The 15,452-nt window shown below is 39.1% G+C and overlaps 1 protein-coding gene across 1 annotated transcript in view; it reads right to left on the reverse strand.

Annotated features, from left to right (window-relative positions):
• Nucleotides 1–841: 841 nt before the first annotated feature.
• Nucleotides 842–15,452, reverse strand: part of LOC127881594 (helicase ARIP4-like) — a 63,162-nt gene continuing 48,551 nt past the window's right edge. The window contains exons 20-23 of the mRNA XM_052429585.1: nucleotides 15,201–15,382; nucleotides 13,059–13,201; nucleotides 8,279–8,599; nucleotides 842–7,758 (exon numbers count right to left, since the gene is read on the reverse strand). Of these exons, the coding sequence (XP_052285545.1) occupies nucleotides 5,648–7,758; nucleotides 8,279–8,599; nucleotides 13,059–13,201; nucleotides 15,201–15,382 (2,757 nt within the window). The 3' untranslated portion in view covers nucleotides 842–5,647. The remainder of the gene's footprint in view (nucleotides 7,759–8,278; nucleotides 8,600–13,058; nucleotides 13,202–15,200; nucleotides 15,383–15,452) is intronic.

Raw genomic sequence — 15,452 nt, forward strand, 5'->3', positions numbered from 1 at the left:
GTAGTGACCCAAAAATGGGTATGGCGTGTAGAACTCATCAAGGTGCATCTACATATGAAGTTTCAAAGTTGTAGGTGGAAGCTCTTTGATTTTAGAGCCAATGTTAAGTTTTTTGTTAAAGTTTTATATTTGAGGTTACAGTGACCTTGACCTTTGACCTAGTGACCCAAAAATGGGTGTGGCGTGTAGAACTCATCAAGGTGCATCTTCATATAAAGTTTCAAAGTTGTAGGTGGAAGCACTTTGATTTTAGAGCCAATGTTAAGGTTTAAGCACGACGCCTATGGCGGACGGCGGACGACGAGCAGGCTATGACAATAGCTCGGGGTTTTCTCAGAAAACAGCCTCACTTATAACGCTGGGGGTGCTTGGATGCGTGTATAATGCAGTTGCATGGCTTGGACCCCGTCATCCGCATTATATTGGAGTTACAGTGTATATAGATACTGAATATATATATATATATATATATATATATATATATATATATATATATATAATGGAAATTATTCATATAGGAACTAAAGTATCATACATTACAGTATGCGATTTCTTTGTTTAAAAGTTATTGTGTTAAATATTATCATATTTATTAATACATCTATAATTGGCATTATCATGATGATAAATGAAACTTTTTAACCATCATTGTACAGTTTGTTTTTTTTCAAATAAACTATCTATCACTCATTATTCCGTCTGTACAAAGTAGGAAATAGAAATGGAATTTCACATATGCGTGTAAGTTGTACAAGATAAAATATATTTCAATGCATAATCTTAAAATGTTGTTGAAAGTTTTATCATTCTTGTAAAAAGAAACGTACATTCAAACACAATGTTGCAGAAGTACTATTTATTCTGTACATTGTCTGCACAACACTGAATATACGTACAATACACGGGAAATGAAGTGGTGACAGTGCAGCACATTTCTACAATGCAAACATCCAACAATTTATAATGTAAAAATTGTATTCAGTACTACATGGTAAAGGTATATGGCAAAAACTGACTGTGAAATGACTAGTTCATGAATGGCGAAATGTTTAAGTTAAAGACATCCCTAACATGGAAATGAAATACTGAATTCCTGAAATTATTTAAAAACTAATATCTGTGAGAAATTCTGTAAATGAATGCGCAATGTAATGACAGTGAATTTATGTTGTGGAGGCAAAAAGCAATAGAAACCAATGATAAAGTTAACAATAATATGAGTAAGAACATGATGATATATCATTTAAAAGATCAAATAGGAGGGGCTCAACATTTTGACTTTTGGTCGTTTAATTTGTATCAACCTTTCTTGTTGACAAATAATTCAACATACACATGATCATAAGTAATGACAAGAGGGCCAAGATGGCCCTGAATCGCTCACCTGACTCATTAAGATCAGATGAAAACTATGACCTCTATTGTCTACACAATGTTTTTCTATGATTTGACCTAGTGACCTAGTTCCTGACTCTAGATGACCCAAATACAATCCCAATCCAGATTTCATTAAGATAAACATTCTGACCACAGTTCATAAATATTGGATGAAAACTGTGACCTCTATTGTCAACACAAGGTTTTTCTATTTATCTGACCTAGATTTTTACCCCAGATGACCCAAATACAATCCCACCCAGATTTCATCAAGAATTCTGACCAAATTTCATAAAGGTTGGATGAAAACTGTGATCTCTAATGTCTACACAAGGTTTTTCTATTATTTGACCTAGTGACCTAGTTTTTGACCCCAGATGACCCAAATAAAATCCCAACCCAGATTTCATCAAGATAAACATTCTGACCAAATTTCATAAAGATTGGATGAAAACTGTGACCTCTATTGTCAACAGAAGGTTGTTCTATTATTTGACCTAGTGACCTTGTTTTTGACCCCAGATGACCCAAATACAATCCCAAACCGGATTTCATCAAGATAAACATTTTGAACAAATTTCATCAAGATTGGATGCAAACTGTGACCTCTACTGTCTACACAAACAAATTGTTGACGGACGGACGCACGGACACACGCAGGCACGCACAACGGACGCCGGACATCACACGATCACATAAGCTCACCGTGTCACTTCATGACAGGTGACCTAAAAATATGTGTCGGAGATAAACATGAACAGTTGTGGTTAAAATCCCATAGAAACAAGGGCTGTTTGTAAAACATATATGGGCTATAAGTTGTAGTAGCAGCCATTGTGTGAATACGTTTTTTGTCACTGTGAATGGTGGTGGTGGTGGTGGTGTAGTAGTAGTAGTAGTAGTAGTAGTAGTAGTAGAAGTAGTAGTAGTAGTAGTAGTAATAGTAGTTGTAGTAGTAGTAGTAGTAGTAGTAGTAGTAGTAGTAGTAGTAGAAGTAGTAGTAGTAGTAGTAGTAGAAGTAGTAGTAGTAGTAGTAGAAGTAGTAGTAGTAATAGTAGTAGTAGTAGTAGTAGTAGTAGTAGTAGAAGTAGTAGTAGTAGTAGTGGTAGTAGTAGTAGTAGTAGTAGTAGTGGTAAAAGTAGTAGTAGTAGTGGCAGTAGTAGTAGAAGTAGTAATAGTAGACGTGGTGGTGGTGGTGGTGGCGGTGATGGTGGTGTAGTAGTAGTAGTAGTAGTAGTAGTAGTAGTAGTAGTAGTAGTAGTAATAGTAGTTGTAGTAGTAGTAGTAGAAATAGTAGTAGTAGTAGTAGTAGTAGTAGTAGTAGTAGTAGTAGTAGAAATAGTAGTAGTAGTAGTAGTAGTAGTAGAAGTAGTAGTAGTAGTAGTAGTAGTAGTAGTAGTAGTGGTAGTAGTAGTAGTAGTAGTAGTAGTAGTAGTAGTAGTAGTGGTAAAAGTAGTAGTAGTAGTGGCAGTAGTAGTAGAAGTAGTAATAGTAGACGTGGTGGTGGTGTGGTGGTGGTGGTGGTGGTGGTGGTGGTGGTAGTAGTAGTAGTAGTAGTAGTAGAATAGTAGTAGAAGTAGTAGTAGTAGTAGTAGTAGTAGTAGTAGTAGTAGTAGTAGTAGTAGTAGTAGTAGTAGCAGTAGCAGAAGCAGTAGCAGCATTACAAGACCAATACTTAAGAATGATCAAATGGGAAAAGGTAACCTAGCACTGGCAGTAAATATGGGGCTCATTTACAGGTCAGATTTGGAATCTCTGCTGTAAAATGAGATTTTGAATGAATTAAAGGGAGGCAAATCTGTAATAAAAAGAACATGCATAAACCGTAGTTGTTTCCCTTGTTTGAACCATGCTATATCCTTACAAGTTTGGAAAGAATTGGATGAAAAATTTGGTCTTTATTGCTTAAACACCATTTTCTCAATTCAAGGGGAGGTAAATCTGTACTTCATGGACCAATAATGCTCATTTTTTGTAGGGTTTGTGTCCTCATTGATATAAAGACACTGTGCAAATTTGGAAAGGATCGGACAGAAAATGTGGAAGATTTTTGAAAGTTTTCACAAAATAGGCAAAAATGAATAAACATGCAAAGTTCAACGAGCTCCTGCGGCCATGTTTTTTGACGAATCAAATTTCTTTGAACAACTTTTTCAGAGGAGCCTTCAAAGGTCATCCCTGTGAAATATTTTGAAAATCTGATGAGCGGTTTCTGACAAGAAGATTTTTTAAGGTTTTTACCATATATGGTCATGGCGGCCATCTTGGTTATGTGATCAAATTTTTTTTAACAATTCTTTTGTCCCATGACCTAGGGATGCTCCACATGAAAATTAGTTGAAATTGGCTCAATGGTTTAGTAGAAGAAGATGTTTACAAATTGTTTACAGACAGACAGACGGACGGACGACGGACGCTGAGTGATCACAATAGCTCACCCCGAGCTATCGCTCAGGTGAGCTTAAAAAGGATGATCATGACTATGTAATTAAATTTTGATAAAGAGGAAAACATTTTTATTCTAATAAACACATATGCAAACAACAAATACTGAACAAATAGGGAGGAGTTGCATATTAAAACAATTGAAAAAACAACAAAATTGGCATATCTGCAAGCACTGGTCTGTCATCAAACAACAAACATTTAAATAAGTAAGTTTGATAATGGAACAGAACGCCCATTAGCATCCTTGTTGCTCGTCATCTAATCCATTCAATATTTTATCATTGCTTGATGCGTACATGAATTTTATGAAGTGTATTCAGGACCAATAAATACGTTTGTTGTTTTCTTAAACAAAGTTTGATAAACCTGTATCTTTCATAGGCCACTGTTATTGTATGCTTCAACAAAACTTTTTTTTCTGAAAAAAGTCATATTGCGCCATTCATCGTTTTCATATTCAGAGGAAGCTAAACAGTAAAAACATGAACACATGTTTTACACAACATGTCTGATCTGCTTGAAATAAATTCTAGAGATAGAATTACTCAATACAAAACCTAACAGTAAAGTAAGTAATTAAAACCATAAGATAAAGTGTAAAACCATATTGCACGCCAATAGCAAAACATATACAAGATCTTTGGGGTATCATAACTAATTGATTATTACAATAAAATACTTTAATAATAGTTACAGCAAATGTATGGATTGACATGGGTTCATAATCATCCTTTGCAATCAACACACACCCACTACTTCAGTTAATAATACAAAAAGTAAAAAAACATCAACACAACAACATGATTTAATACATAGAAGTGTATTACTTAACTATACACAGACTCTTCACAGATCAGCAGGTGCCCTGACCATACATAGGCAAATAATTATACCATGTAAAAATATGGATTATTGATAATTTATTCAATTAATAAGTACTGCAAAAAGTGAAAAACATGTTTAACTTGATAACTTACCATAATAATTTGATTCCTAGTTCAAATTTCAAGAAAAAAATGTTCAATCTCTCCATCCTGATTCTTCATGATGCTTTCTTTAATGCTTCTAGCATGATCTCTTTTGCTGCAGTTTTAGAAACGGTCACAGTTCATATTTTACAGGACAATGTTTGTTTCCCACAATTATCAGTTTTTAACATAAGGAAATTTCAATAACACTCTTGCATGATTAAGAGGTGATTTCAACTCGAAACCCATTGTTTACACCAAAAACAGGTCACAATTCACAACTCTATCACATGGTCAGGTACTACATGTCCCAGTAGTTACACAAGACCCTGCACACATTTCTCAATGGAAAATCAACAGTGTTGCTGTCCCAAAAATGATTTTTCATGCTGCTGCGGTTGCATACATGGAACAAAACTACGCAAAAATCAAATGCTTCTAACAAACGCCTATTAAAATAGAATTCTTTGATTTTTCACATAAATGATCTAATTTTATATTACTAACAAAATGATACACATCATATATTATGTAGCCTTTCAAAACCCTTATTGGGACCTTGTTCTAGGAAAACTGGGCTTAATGCATGTGCGTTATGTGACAACCCAGATGAGCCCGTGAAGTGCGAACAGGCTAATCAGTGACCGACTAAGACGACACTTTTTGCTTTTATGCAATTTTTCTTTTAAAGGAAGCCCCTTTTAAACAAAAATCCAGTCTTGGCAGAAAGTGCTGTCACTGATTAACCGCTGCAAACTGCACAGGCTAATCTGGGACGACACTTTACACACTTGCATTAAACCCCAATTTCCCAGGTCAAGCTCATATACCATGTTGCCGTTCATAAACCTCATTCAATTGCCCATTCCAGGCTGGAAAGTCCCGTCCCCCTGCTGTCCCCCCAAAGGCATCACCATCCCAGAGGCTGCTGCCATCTGTGGGCCCTGCTGCCCCATGGCTTGAGGCCCCATAGTGGTTCCCTGGGCTCCATACTGAGGCTGGAATGGCATCGGATAGTAGGGCATGGGAGCCATCATAGGGGCGTATGGATACGGGGCGAAAGGCGTGTACGGAAACATGCCGGGCTGCATCATTCCACCCATAGGATACATATTTCCCCCCGGAAATCCACCAGGTTGTGACATGCCCATAGGCTGTTGGCTGCCAAAGTTAGCATTGAAATGATTGTTCCCGAAATTTGGATAAAATCCTGGATTATGCGGCTGTGGAGAAAACATGTCGAAGTTTGCCTGGCCAGATGGGTTGAACTGTCCCATGTTGTTAGCGGACAACATGTTCATTCCGACATTCATGCCCCCTGTATTTCCGTACTGCGCTGAAGCGGTTGATGATGTTAAAGGGGTGTCGCTATTGCTGCCCTGGCTAGAATCGTCCAGCTGAGACAGGAAATTATCGTCAGTTTCAGTCAGCTCGGACAGGAAACTGGAGTTGTTATGTATACCGCTCATTGTAAAGTCTGCAACGTTCTGATTTGTACCCGCTGTATGGGCCGCCTGTCCAAATGGCATCGTATTGCTCACAGGTGCTTTGTAGCCCATGATTTGACTGCCGTATCCCGGCAGCATGTTCTTGTTGGCATTCATCTGCTGGCTATCTAAGTAGGTGGGGGCACCAAAGTTGCCAAACATGTTCTGATTGCTATTGTACATTCCAGCCTGTGTCTGAAGCAGAGTTTGACCCGCAGACCTTTTACTCTGTGAAATCCCCGGATTATTTACATCTGACATGCTGTTATTAGCGACAGAGTTATCAGGGATGCCTGGATTAAAGAACCCTCCACCCTGTGCAGATGTCTGGATGTTTTGCATTGGATTCTGCAAGGAGGGCTGACTAAATCCTGTACTGTACTGCGGCCTGACGTTGCTAGACTGGAACTGATTACCTGCATAACCTGACATCGACTTTGCACTGTTCTCCCACTGGTTTCCAGCACCAGAATTTCCTAAACCCTGGTTCCAGTTCCTGAACCCAGAGCTGTCTGCTGACATTTGTGACAAGTTTGTGCTTGAATTGGGATTGCTTGTGAGTTTCATTTCGTGAAGATCGATTTCTGATGGTCTCATTGGCAGGCTGCCATGGTTCGAACCTATCTGAAACTGTTGTGACGAGCTGTTGGACTGATCGCTCATGGAACTTAATGGAGATTGAGTTCCTGACAAGTTAGAATCTGAAGGACTTCCAGATAGTGTAAATTTTGGTTTACTGACTTTACTCGCTGGCATATCAAATGGATTTCCAGCACTCCCTGAGTTAGGAGCAATGTTTATTTCTTTCACTTTGGATTTGGAAGGCTTCTTAGCACTCTTCTTTACCTTTTCAGTTGTTAAACCTGTAGAAGCCACAGGTTTGTCAGCATTAAACTGTGGCAATTTTATGGCTTTCATATCAATTGGAGGTAAATTCCATGACACATCTTTGGTTACCAGTTTGGCAGAGTCTTTTTCCTCAGACATATCCTCTGATTTCTCAGAAGTTTCTTCAGCTGCTGCTTTGTTCTCTTCTTCAGTCTTTTTGCCTGAATCTTTCACGTCAGATAGACCACTTGCACTAACACCAGGCGCCATGGAAGCCGGCATTGCCAACCTCTTAATGGTCTGTAGTCCAGGCTTTGGTATAACTTTACGAATCACTGTGGTGCCTCCAGAAAAGGCCAGATTGTTTGATATTATTTTCTTATTACCGTTCGCAAGCGTTTGGAGCGTGGTTATGGGGCCAATATTGGGAGACCCAGTTGTGCTGGTATTGGGTGTGACAATTCTGATCTTGGTACCGCTGTTGATTGTTGTGGTGCTGATTTTCTGTGACTGGGCTGCGATTGTGGCTATCTGGCTGGCCGTTGAGCCAGAGCCCTTGCTGGTTAGTATAGTAGGGGCTCCCTTGTTGAGTGTCACAGGAATGATGGTCCTGACTGGGCCGGGCCCTTGTCGAATGATAGTCAAGGGCTCTGAAAAAAATACGGGAGAAGCGTTCAGTAAATTTTCCAGTATTATATCAAAATATTTAGTAAATAAAGTTAATGAAATAATAAAACAAATCATCTTTGTCATATAACAGAAATAAGTCAAAATACTGGGGGAAAAAAAACAAAAAAAAATCTTGTGAACCAATTTTCTGTTGTCAAGACAAGATTATTAATTTTAACATTTTTTTAACTAAGTTACTTTGAATCAAATGATTCACATCAATGTTAAGAAAGAACAAAAGCTTTTTTCACAACTCCTACACCAACAAATCCAAAGTTAGTGTGTCCAAAAACTGGGCCTTGCTCTGGCAAAATGGGGTTTAATGCATGTGCCTAAATTGTTGTGCCAGATAAGCCTGTGCAGTCTGCACAGGCTAAGCAGGGACAACACTTTCCGGCTTAACTGGATTTTTGCTAAGAAGAGACTGCCTTTAAATGAAAAGTTCCATAAAAACGGAAAATGTACTTAAGTGGTAATTAAAGCAGATACTATACAACTTACTTGATGTTGACACAATGTTTGGTCTGATGACAGTGACACTCGTAGGAGTCTTTCCCTGTGAACTGATAGTGGTGGTGGTAGTCGGCCGCACAATTGTGACGCCACCTGTACTGAGGTTAGATCCTGTGTTCGCCAACGTATCCAGGGGAGAGGTGGAGTCTGGCTGAGGCTTGGACCGTACAGCAAATATTTTACCGTCTGGAGTGCGGATGTAAACCCCTTTAGGAGTGCGAATGACCAGCACTTGCTGACCGGCAGGGATTTTCTTGGGCTCTGTTGTACCTGCCTCAGTGGTTGTGTTAGTCCCGGGCAGTACTATCTCTGTAATTATATATAGTAAGGATAGAACAGGTTCTCGTCATGCATCTTTTTAACACATAAATATAATTCTGAACTGTAAAATTTGCATCACAGTAATTTAACCCCTTTACGCCTAGCATCTAGAAAAAAGGCCTTGGCAAACAGCGTAGACCCAGATGAGACGCCGCATGATGCGGCGTCTCATCAGGGTCTGCGCTGTTTGCTTACAGGAATTTCTGTAAGAAATATTCTAAATATAGAAATAAATACCGGTATACTAGACATCCCTAATTTTGGAAATAAATTGATCCAATTAAGAAGGATGGGATAGTCCACTAGGCATAAATGGGTTAAGAAGTGAAATCTGCTTTTGCATTATAACAAACCACCACCATGTTATTGTTGGATATATAGACATTACATAAATGCTTCAAACTGATGAAAGCTGGTGTCATGACAGGTATGAGCCTTACTTTGGGAAAATGGGGCTTAATGTACACGTGTAAACAGACTTCTCAAAATAGCCTGTGAAGTCTCTTTGTAGGGAAAATCCAGTTTAGGCAGAAAGTGTTGTCCCTGATTAGCCTGTGTGGACAGAAAGTGTTGTCCCTGATTAGCCTGTGTCATCCCTGATTAGCCTGTGTGGACAGAAAGTGTCGTCCCTGATTAGCCTGTGTGGACAAAAAGTGTTGTCCCTGATTAGCCTGTGTCATCCCTGATTAGCCTGTGTGGACAGAAAGTGTCGTCCCTGATTAGCCTGTGTGGACAGAAAGTGTTGTCCCTGATTAGCCTGTGTTGTCCCTGATAAGCCTGTGTGGACAGAAAGTGTTGTCCCTGATAAGGCTGTGTTGTCCCTGACTAGCCTGTACACTTTTCTCACATGAACTCTTTTTCCCAGAGTGAGGCTCAAATATTATTCAATATTTATTTTGAATTCTTCCACAATCCAACACGTTTATTACGTTCATTGCACCACACACCTGTGGTGGCAAGCACTTAATCATGTTAATTGTACCACTCACCTATGGTAGTGAGCACTTTATCATGTTAATTGCACCACTCCCTGTGGTGGTAAGCACTTTATCATGTTAATTGCACCACTCAACTATGGTGGTAAGCACTTTATCATGTTAATTGCACCACTCACCTATGGTGGTAAGCCCTTTATCATGTTAATTGCACCACTCACCTATGGCAGTAAGCACTTTATCATGTTAATTGCACCACTCCCTGTGGTGGTAAGCACTTTATCATGTTAATTGCACCACTCCCTGTGGTGGTAAGCACTTTATCATGTTAATCAGGCTGTCAAGTGACCTTTTTTTCAAAAAGTAGGAAAAAATAGGAACTACTTTTGCAAGAAAAGTAGGAAAAAAGTAGGAAAAAGTAGGAACTTTTCCCTCAAAAGTAGGAATACATAATACTAATTTTTTAGACACAGGTCCAGGAAACATAGCTTGAAACAGAGCAGGAGTGCCATCACATGTTCTGTATGGATACCCACTTGAAGCTACCTTAAGGGCCCAGAAGATTTCAGCCTTTTGTACCAGTGTTCCTTGTGTGATGGATGTACTTGCATACAGATAGATTTATCCCAACAACCCTGAGAGCTGCTTGGCTTTTGGGTACTTCCAAACAAACGCTTTTGTGAATTATCATGCATGTATTTCATGTTTTCCTTGTGTTTTTATCCATCTGCATGACTTATAAGTTGATCAGCACCAGAATTACTACAAAATGGACTTCATTCAGACAGTACAATATCTTGCAAACTCATTGCCGGTATCTCTCTTGCACCATGATCCCAGTGTTTTTCCACTGTTGTCCAACTTCTCCATCCATGAAGGGTTAAACTTTGTTTTCCCACTAGGAATTTTAGCACTTATAGTGTATCTATGATAATTAAGTTTCAAGCAAAGCTACCCTGATAAAGAAGTATACATGTAATTAGATGCTGTTCATTTTGGTGTATCATCAAATAAGTGGTTAGAGGTCTTCTGTGTATCGATATAAAAATGGTAATATATAGTGCATGTTATATCCTTAAGCAGAAGACCAAATTTATTTAGTGATACACCAACTTGTTGTACAAGATTAATACTTGTATATAAAGCAGTGTCAATGCTCTGCTACAGCTACATTGTGAAACCTTTAAATTGACAATAGGGTGCAGTTATAATGACTTAAGTTACATTCAAAATGACTGGTCATTGAAGAGCAGATTATGCAACTGGAGATAGGACCTTATCACCTGACATCTTTTATGACATCATTGATTGGGCAATGAAACAGTTGCACTACATTGTTTATTCCAGTTTCAAATAATGGCTTTTAAATTATTGATGACTTTGCGGGAGTGTAATAATGCCGTTTAATAATTTTAATACTTCGCTTTAATACCTTGAAGTTACCTCACTAGCTATGGCATCATTAGACAAGACTTGTGTTTGTCCGAAACACCGAAACACAGTGCCCACTATTGCGCAGCTTTGAAATAAAATTTCAATATATCATTTGGCAGGTTTAGAAATTATCTCCCTTTTAAAGCTTATTACTTCCCTTGGATTGTATTTTTTAACTTTTGACCTTGAAGGATGACCTTCACCTTTTACCACTCAAAATGTGCAGCTTCATGAGATACACATGCATGCCAAATATCAAGTTGCTATCTTCAATATTGCAAAAGGTATGGCCCATATTAAAGTTTTCGGACGGACACACACACACACAGACAGACAGACAGACAGACAGACAGACAAACGGTCTGACAGTACAACTGCAATATGCCACCCTACCGGGAGCATAAAAATGTATCAGGGCATTTAGGCTCTGTGCATTTATCTTTAATTACTTAACATGATGTACCTATGATATCAATAGAACATCATATCCGTTGTCATTAAATACAGAATTTATTACATTATATTTGTAAATGATGAAAACTCGGCAAAGCATCAGTTTTATCTTTTTTCCAATAACTTGTGTAATAAATTCCATATTACATAACCACTCATACAATACATGTATCTCTATATCTCTACATTCCAAACAGCAATATCATGTAAACATGCATAAGGTTTGGTCAAATTGTTGTCAATGGAAACAAAATAAAACTGGAATCAACAATGGGTTCCCTCAGCTCTTGCATCACTGGGAACTGTGTAAGGTAGTGAAGTCTGCAGTGTACAAATGCTAAGGAAGTAAACAAGGCACTATTGTTACTTCAAAAAAAAAATTGTCAATAATTTTAAAAGTTACATAAGAAATAAATATTTATGCTCCTGAAGAGGTGCTAGCAGACAGTCAGCATGGGTTATCAGGTCTCATCTAGATGAATGCACATTAACAGGGATACAGTCATGCCATAGATTCATTCATCCTGCAAGTTTACTAAATAAACTCTTTAAAAAATAATAATTCTCCATTGAAAATGAAAAATTAGGAATAGTAGGAAGATTTGGTAAAAAAATAGGAAAAATTAGGATCCTGATGAAAAAGTAGGAAATAGTAGGAAAAAGTATGACCGCTTGACAGCCTGTGTTAATTGCACTACTCAACTATGGTGGTAAGCACTTTATCATGTTTATGGCACCACTCACCTGTGGTTAGCACTTTATCATATTCATTGCACCACTCACCTGTGGTGGTAAGCACTTTATCATGTTCATTGCACCACTCACCTGTGGTGGTAAGCACTTTATCATATTCATTGCACCACTCACCTGTGGTGGTAAGCACTTTATCATATTCATTGCACCACTCACCTGTGGTGGTAAGCACTTTATCATATTCATTGCACCACTCACCTGTGGTGGTAAGCACTTTATCATGTTCGTTGCACCATTCACCTGCGGTGGTAAGCACTTTATCATGTTAATTGGACCCTCACCTGTGGTGGTAAGCACTTTATCTTGTTCATTGCACCACTCACCTGTGGTGGTAAGCACTTTATCATGTTTATTGCACCACCACTCACCTGTGGTAGTAAGCACTTTATCATGTTCATTGCACCACTTACCTGTGGTGGTAAGGACTTTATCATGTTTATTGGACCACTCACCTGCGGTGGTAAGCACTTTATCATGTTCAATGCAACACTTACCTGTGGTAGTAAGCACTTTATCATATTCATGGCACCACTCACCTGTGATGGTAAGCACTTTATCATGTTTATTGGACCACTCACTTGTGGTGGTAAGCACTTTAACATATTCATTGCACTACTCACCTGTGGTGGTAAGCACTTTATCATATTCATTGCACCACTTACCTGTGGTTGTAAGCACTTTATCATATTCATTGCACCACTCACCTGTGGTGGTAAGCACTTTATCATATTCATTGCACCACTCACCTGTGGTGGTAAGCACTTTATCATATTTATTGCACCACTCACCTGTGGTGGTAAGCACTTTAACATATTCATTGCACCACTCACCTGTGGTGGTAAGCACTTTATCATATTCATTGCACCACTCACCTGTGGTGGTAAGCACCTGGTGAACCGAGACGCCCGGCTTGAGGACTTGTGGAGCTGCTACTATCTTGGGTCTCATTGGGACTGGCGTGGAGATCATGGGCTTCACACTGGCGATAGGGCGCTGAACCATGCCACCCCGACCCCTGTGGTGTGCAATAAGAATGGAATTAGGACTGAAAGATTTGAGATGTACTTAATATCTGTAATTCTAAGTTCATCTGAATCAATGAACAAACTTACAGCATTTGCAAACACTTCAAAGCACATATTTGTTCTGTGACTAATAATGTATGATGTAACATTTATTTTTTATGTTATTATTTTAATGTCAGTGCGACCCCTTTAACTGTGGTGGGCAATAAGAATCGAATAAGGACTGCATTATTTTAGATGAACTTAACCAAAACAAACTTTACGAATTTGCCAACAATGTGAAGCAAATGTTTGTTCTGTGACTAAAAATGCATGATTTTGTATATTTATTTTTCATGTTATCTTCTTTTAATAATCTGCATTTCAACAACATAAATTACATTTTCCTGTTAGCTTTCCATTTCCATTATTTGATCTTCCAGTACTACAGTACATTTAATTTACGTTTCCAATGTCTTGCATGTTAATTGGGAATCAACCCATTAAACAGTTCTTTGATTTTAAGTTTAAATTGAAACACTTTTGCCCTTTTTTTAACAATTTTTTTTATTCTAAAGATTATTCCTTTTTTGTTCATCCATCTTGTGAACTGCCCATGGCGCTTACCTGATGGTTCACTGATATAGTTCACCAGATGGTTCCCTAATAGTTCACCTGATAGTTCCCTAATACATAGCTCACCTGATGGTTCCCTTACATAATGCTCACCTGATGGTTCCCTGATACATTGCTTACCTGATGGTTCCTTAATACATTGCTCACCTTATGGTTCCCGTAATACATTGCTCACCTGATGGTTCCCTAATATATTGCTCACCTGATGGTTCCCCTGATACACTACTCACCTGATGGTTCCCCAAATACATTCCTCACCTGATGGTTCCCTAATATATTGCTCACCTGATGGTTTCCTAATACATTGCTCACCTGATGGTTCCCTTAAACATTGCTCACCTGATAGCTTCCATAATACATTGCTCACCAGATGGTACCCTGATAAATTGCTCACCTGATGGTTTCCAGGTATATTGCTCACCTGATAGTTTGCCTGATGCTATTCTCACCTGATGGTTTCCTAATACATTTTTCACCTGATGGTTCCTGGATACAGTTCTCACCTGCTCACCTGATGGTTCCCTGATACATTTTTCACCTAATGGTTCCCTGATACATTGCTCACCTGATGGTCCCCTGATACATTGCTTACCCGATAGTCCCCTGATACATTGCTCACCTGATGGTCCCCTAATACATTGCTCACCTGATGGTTCCCTGATACATTGTTCACCTGATGGTCCCTGATACATTGCCCACCTGATGGTTCCCTGATACATTGCTCACATGATGATCCCCTGATACATTGCTCACCTGATGGTCCCCTGATACATTGCTCGCCCGAGGGTTCCCTGATATATTGCTCGCCTGATGGTTCCCTGATACATTGCTCACCTGCTGGTCCCCTGATACATTGCTCACCTGATGGTTCCCTTATGCCATTCTCACCTGATGGTTCCCTAAAACAATGCTCACCTGATGGTTCCTGGATATATTGCTCACCTGATGGTTCCCTGATACATTGCCCACATGATGGTTCCTGGATACAGTTCTCACCTGATGGTTCTCTGATATATTGCTCGCCTGATGGTTCCCTGATAGATTGCTAACCTGATGGTTCCCGGGTACATGGCTCACCTGATGGTTACCTCATAAATTGCTCACCTGATGGTTCCCTGATGCAATTCTCAACTGATGGTTCCCTGATACATTTCTCACCTGATGGTTCACCGATAATCACCTGATGGTTCCCTGATACATTGCACACCTGATAGTTCCCTGATATATTTCACACCTGATGGTTCCTGGATAAATTGCTCTACTGATGGTAACCTGGTACATGGCTCACCTGATGGTTCCTGGATACATTGCTAACCTGATTGTTCCTGGATACATTCCCACCCCATCAACTTGTGTAATGTCCATGGCGCTCACCTGATTGTTCCTGGATACATCCCCGCTCCACCACGCGGGTAGTACGCAGAGTACGAGGGACGACTGTACGACACGTTGAGCCTCTTCTCCATCACGTAACTCTGCTTGGCCAGGCGCTTCTCTTTCATCGTCAACTTCAGCTCCTTGCGATCAATCAGCAGCGATTCATGTGTGAATGGTTTCTAAAAGGAGAAAAAGACAGCATATGTGTAACAATTCTATTTCAGTATTTGTTTATATTTGAACAAGAAA

The sequence above is a fragment of the Dreissena polymorpha genome, chromosome 5, assembly GCF_020536995.1.
Source record: "Dreissena polymorpha isolate Duluth1 chromosome 5, UMN_Dpol_1.0, whole genome shotgun sequence".
Classification (NCBI taxonomy): Eukaryota; Metazoa; Mollusca; class Bivalvia; order Myida; family Dreissenidae; genus Dreissena; species Dreissena polymorpha.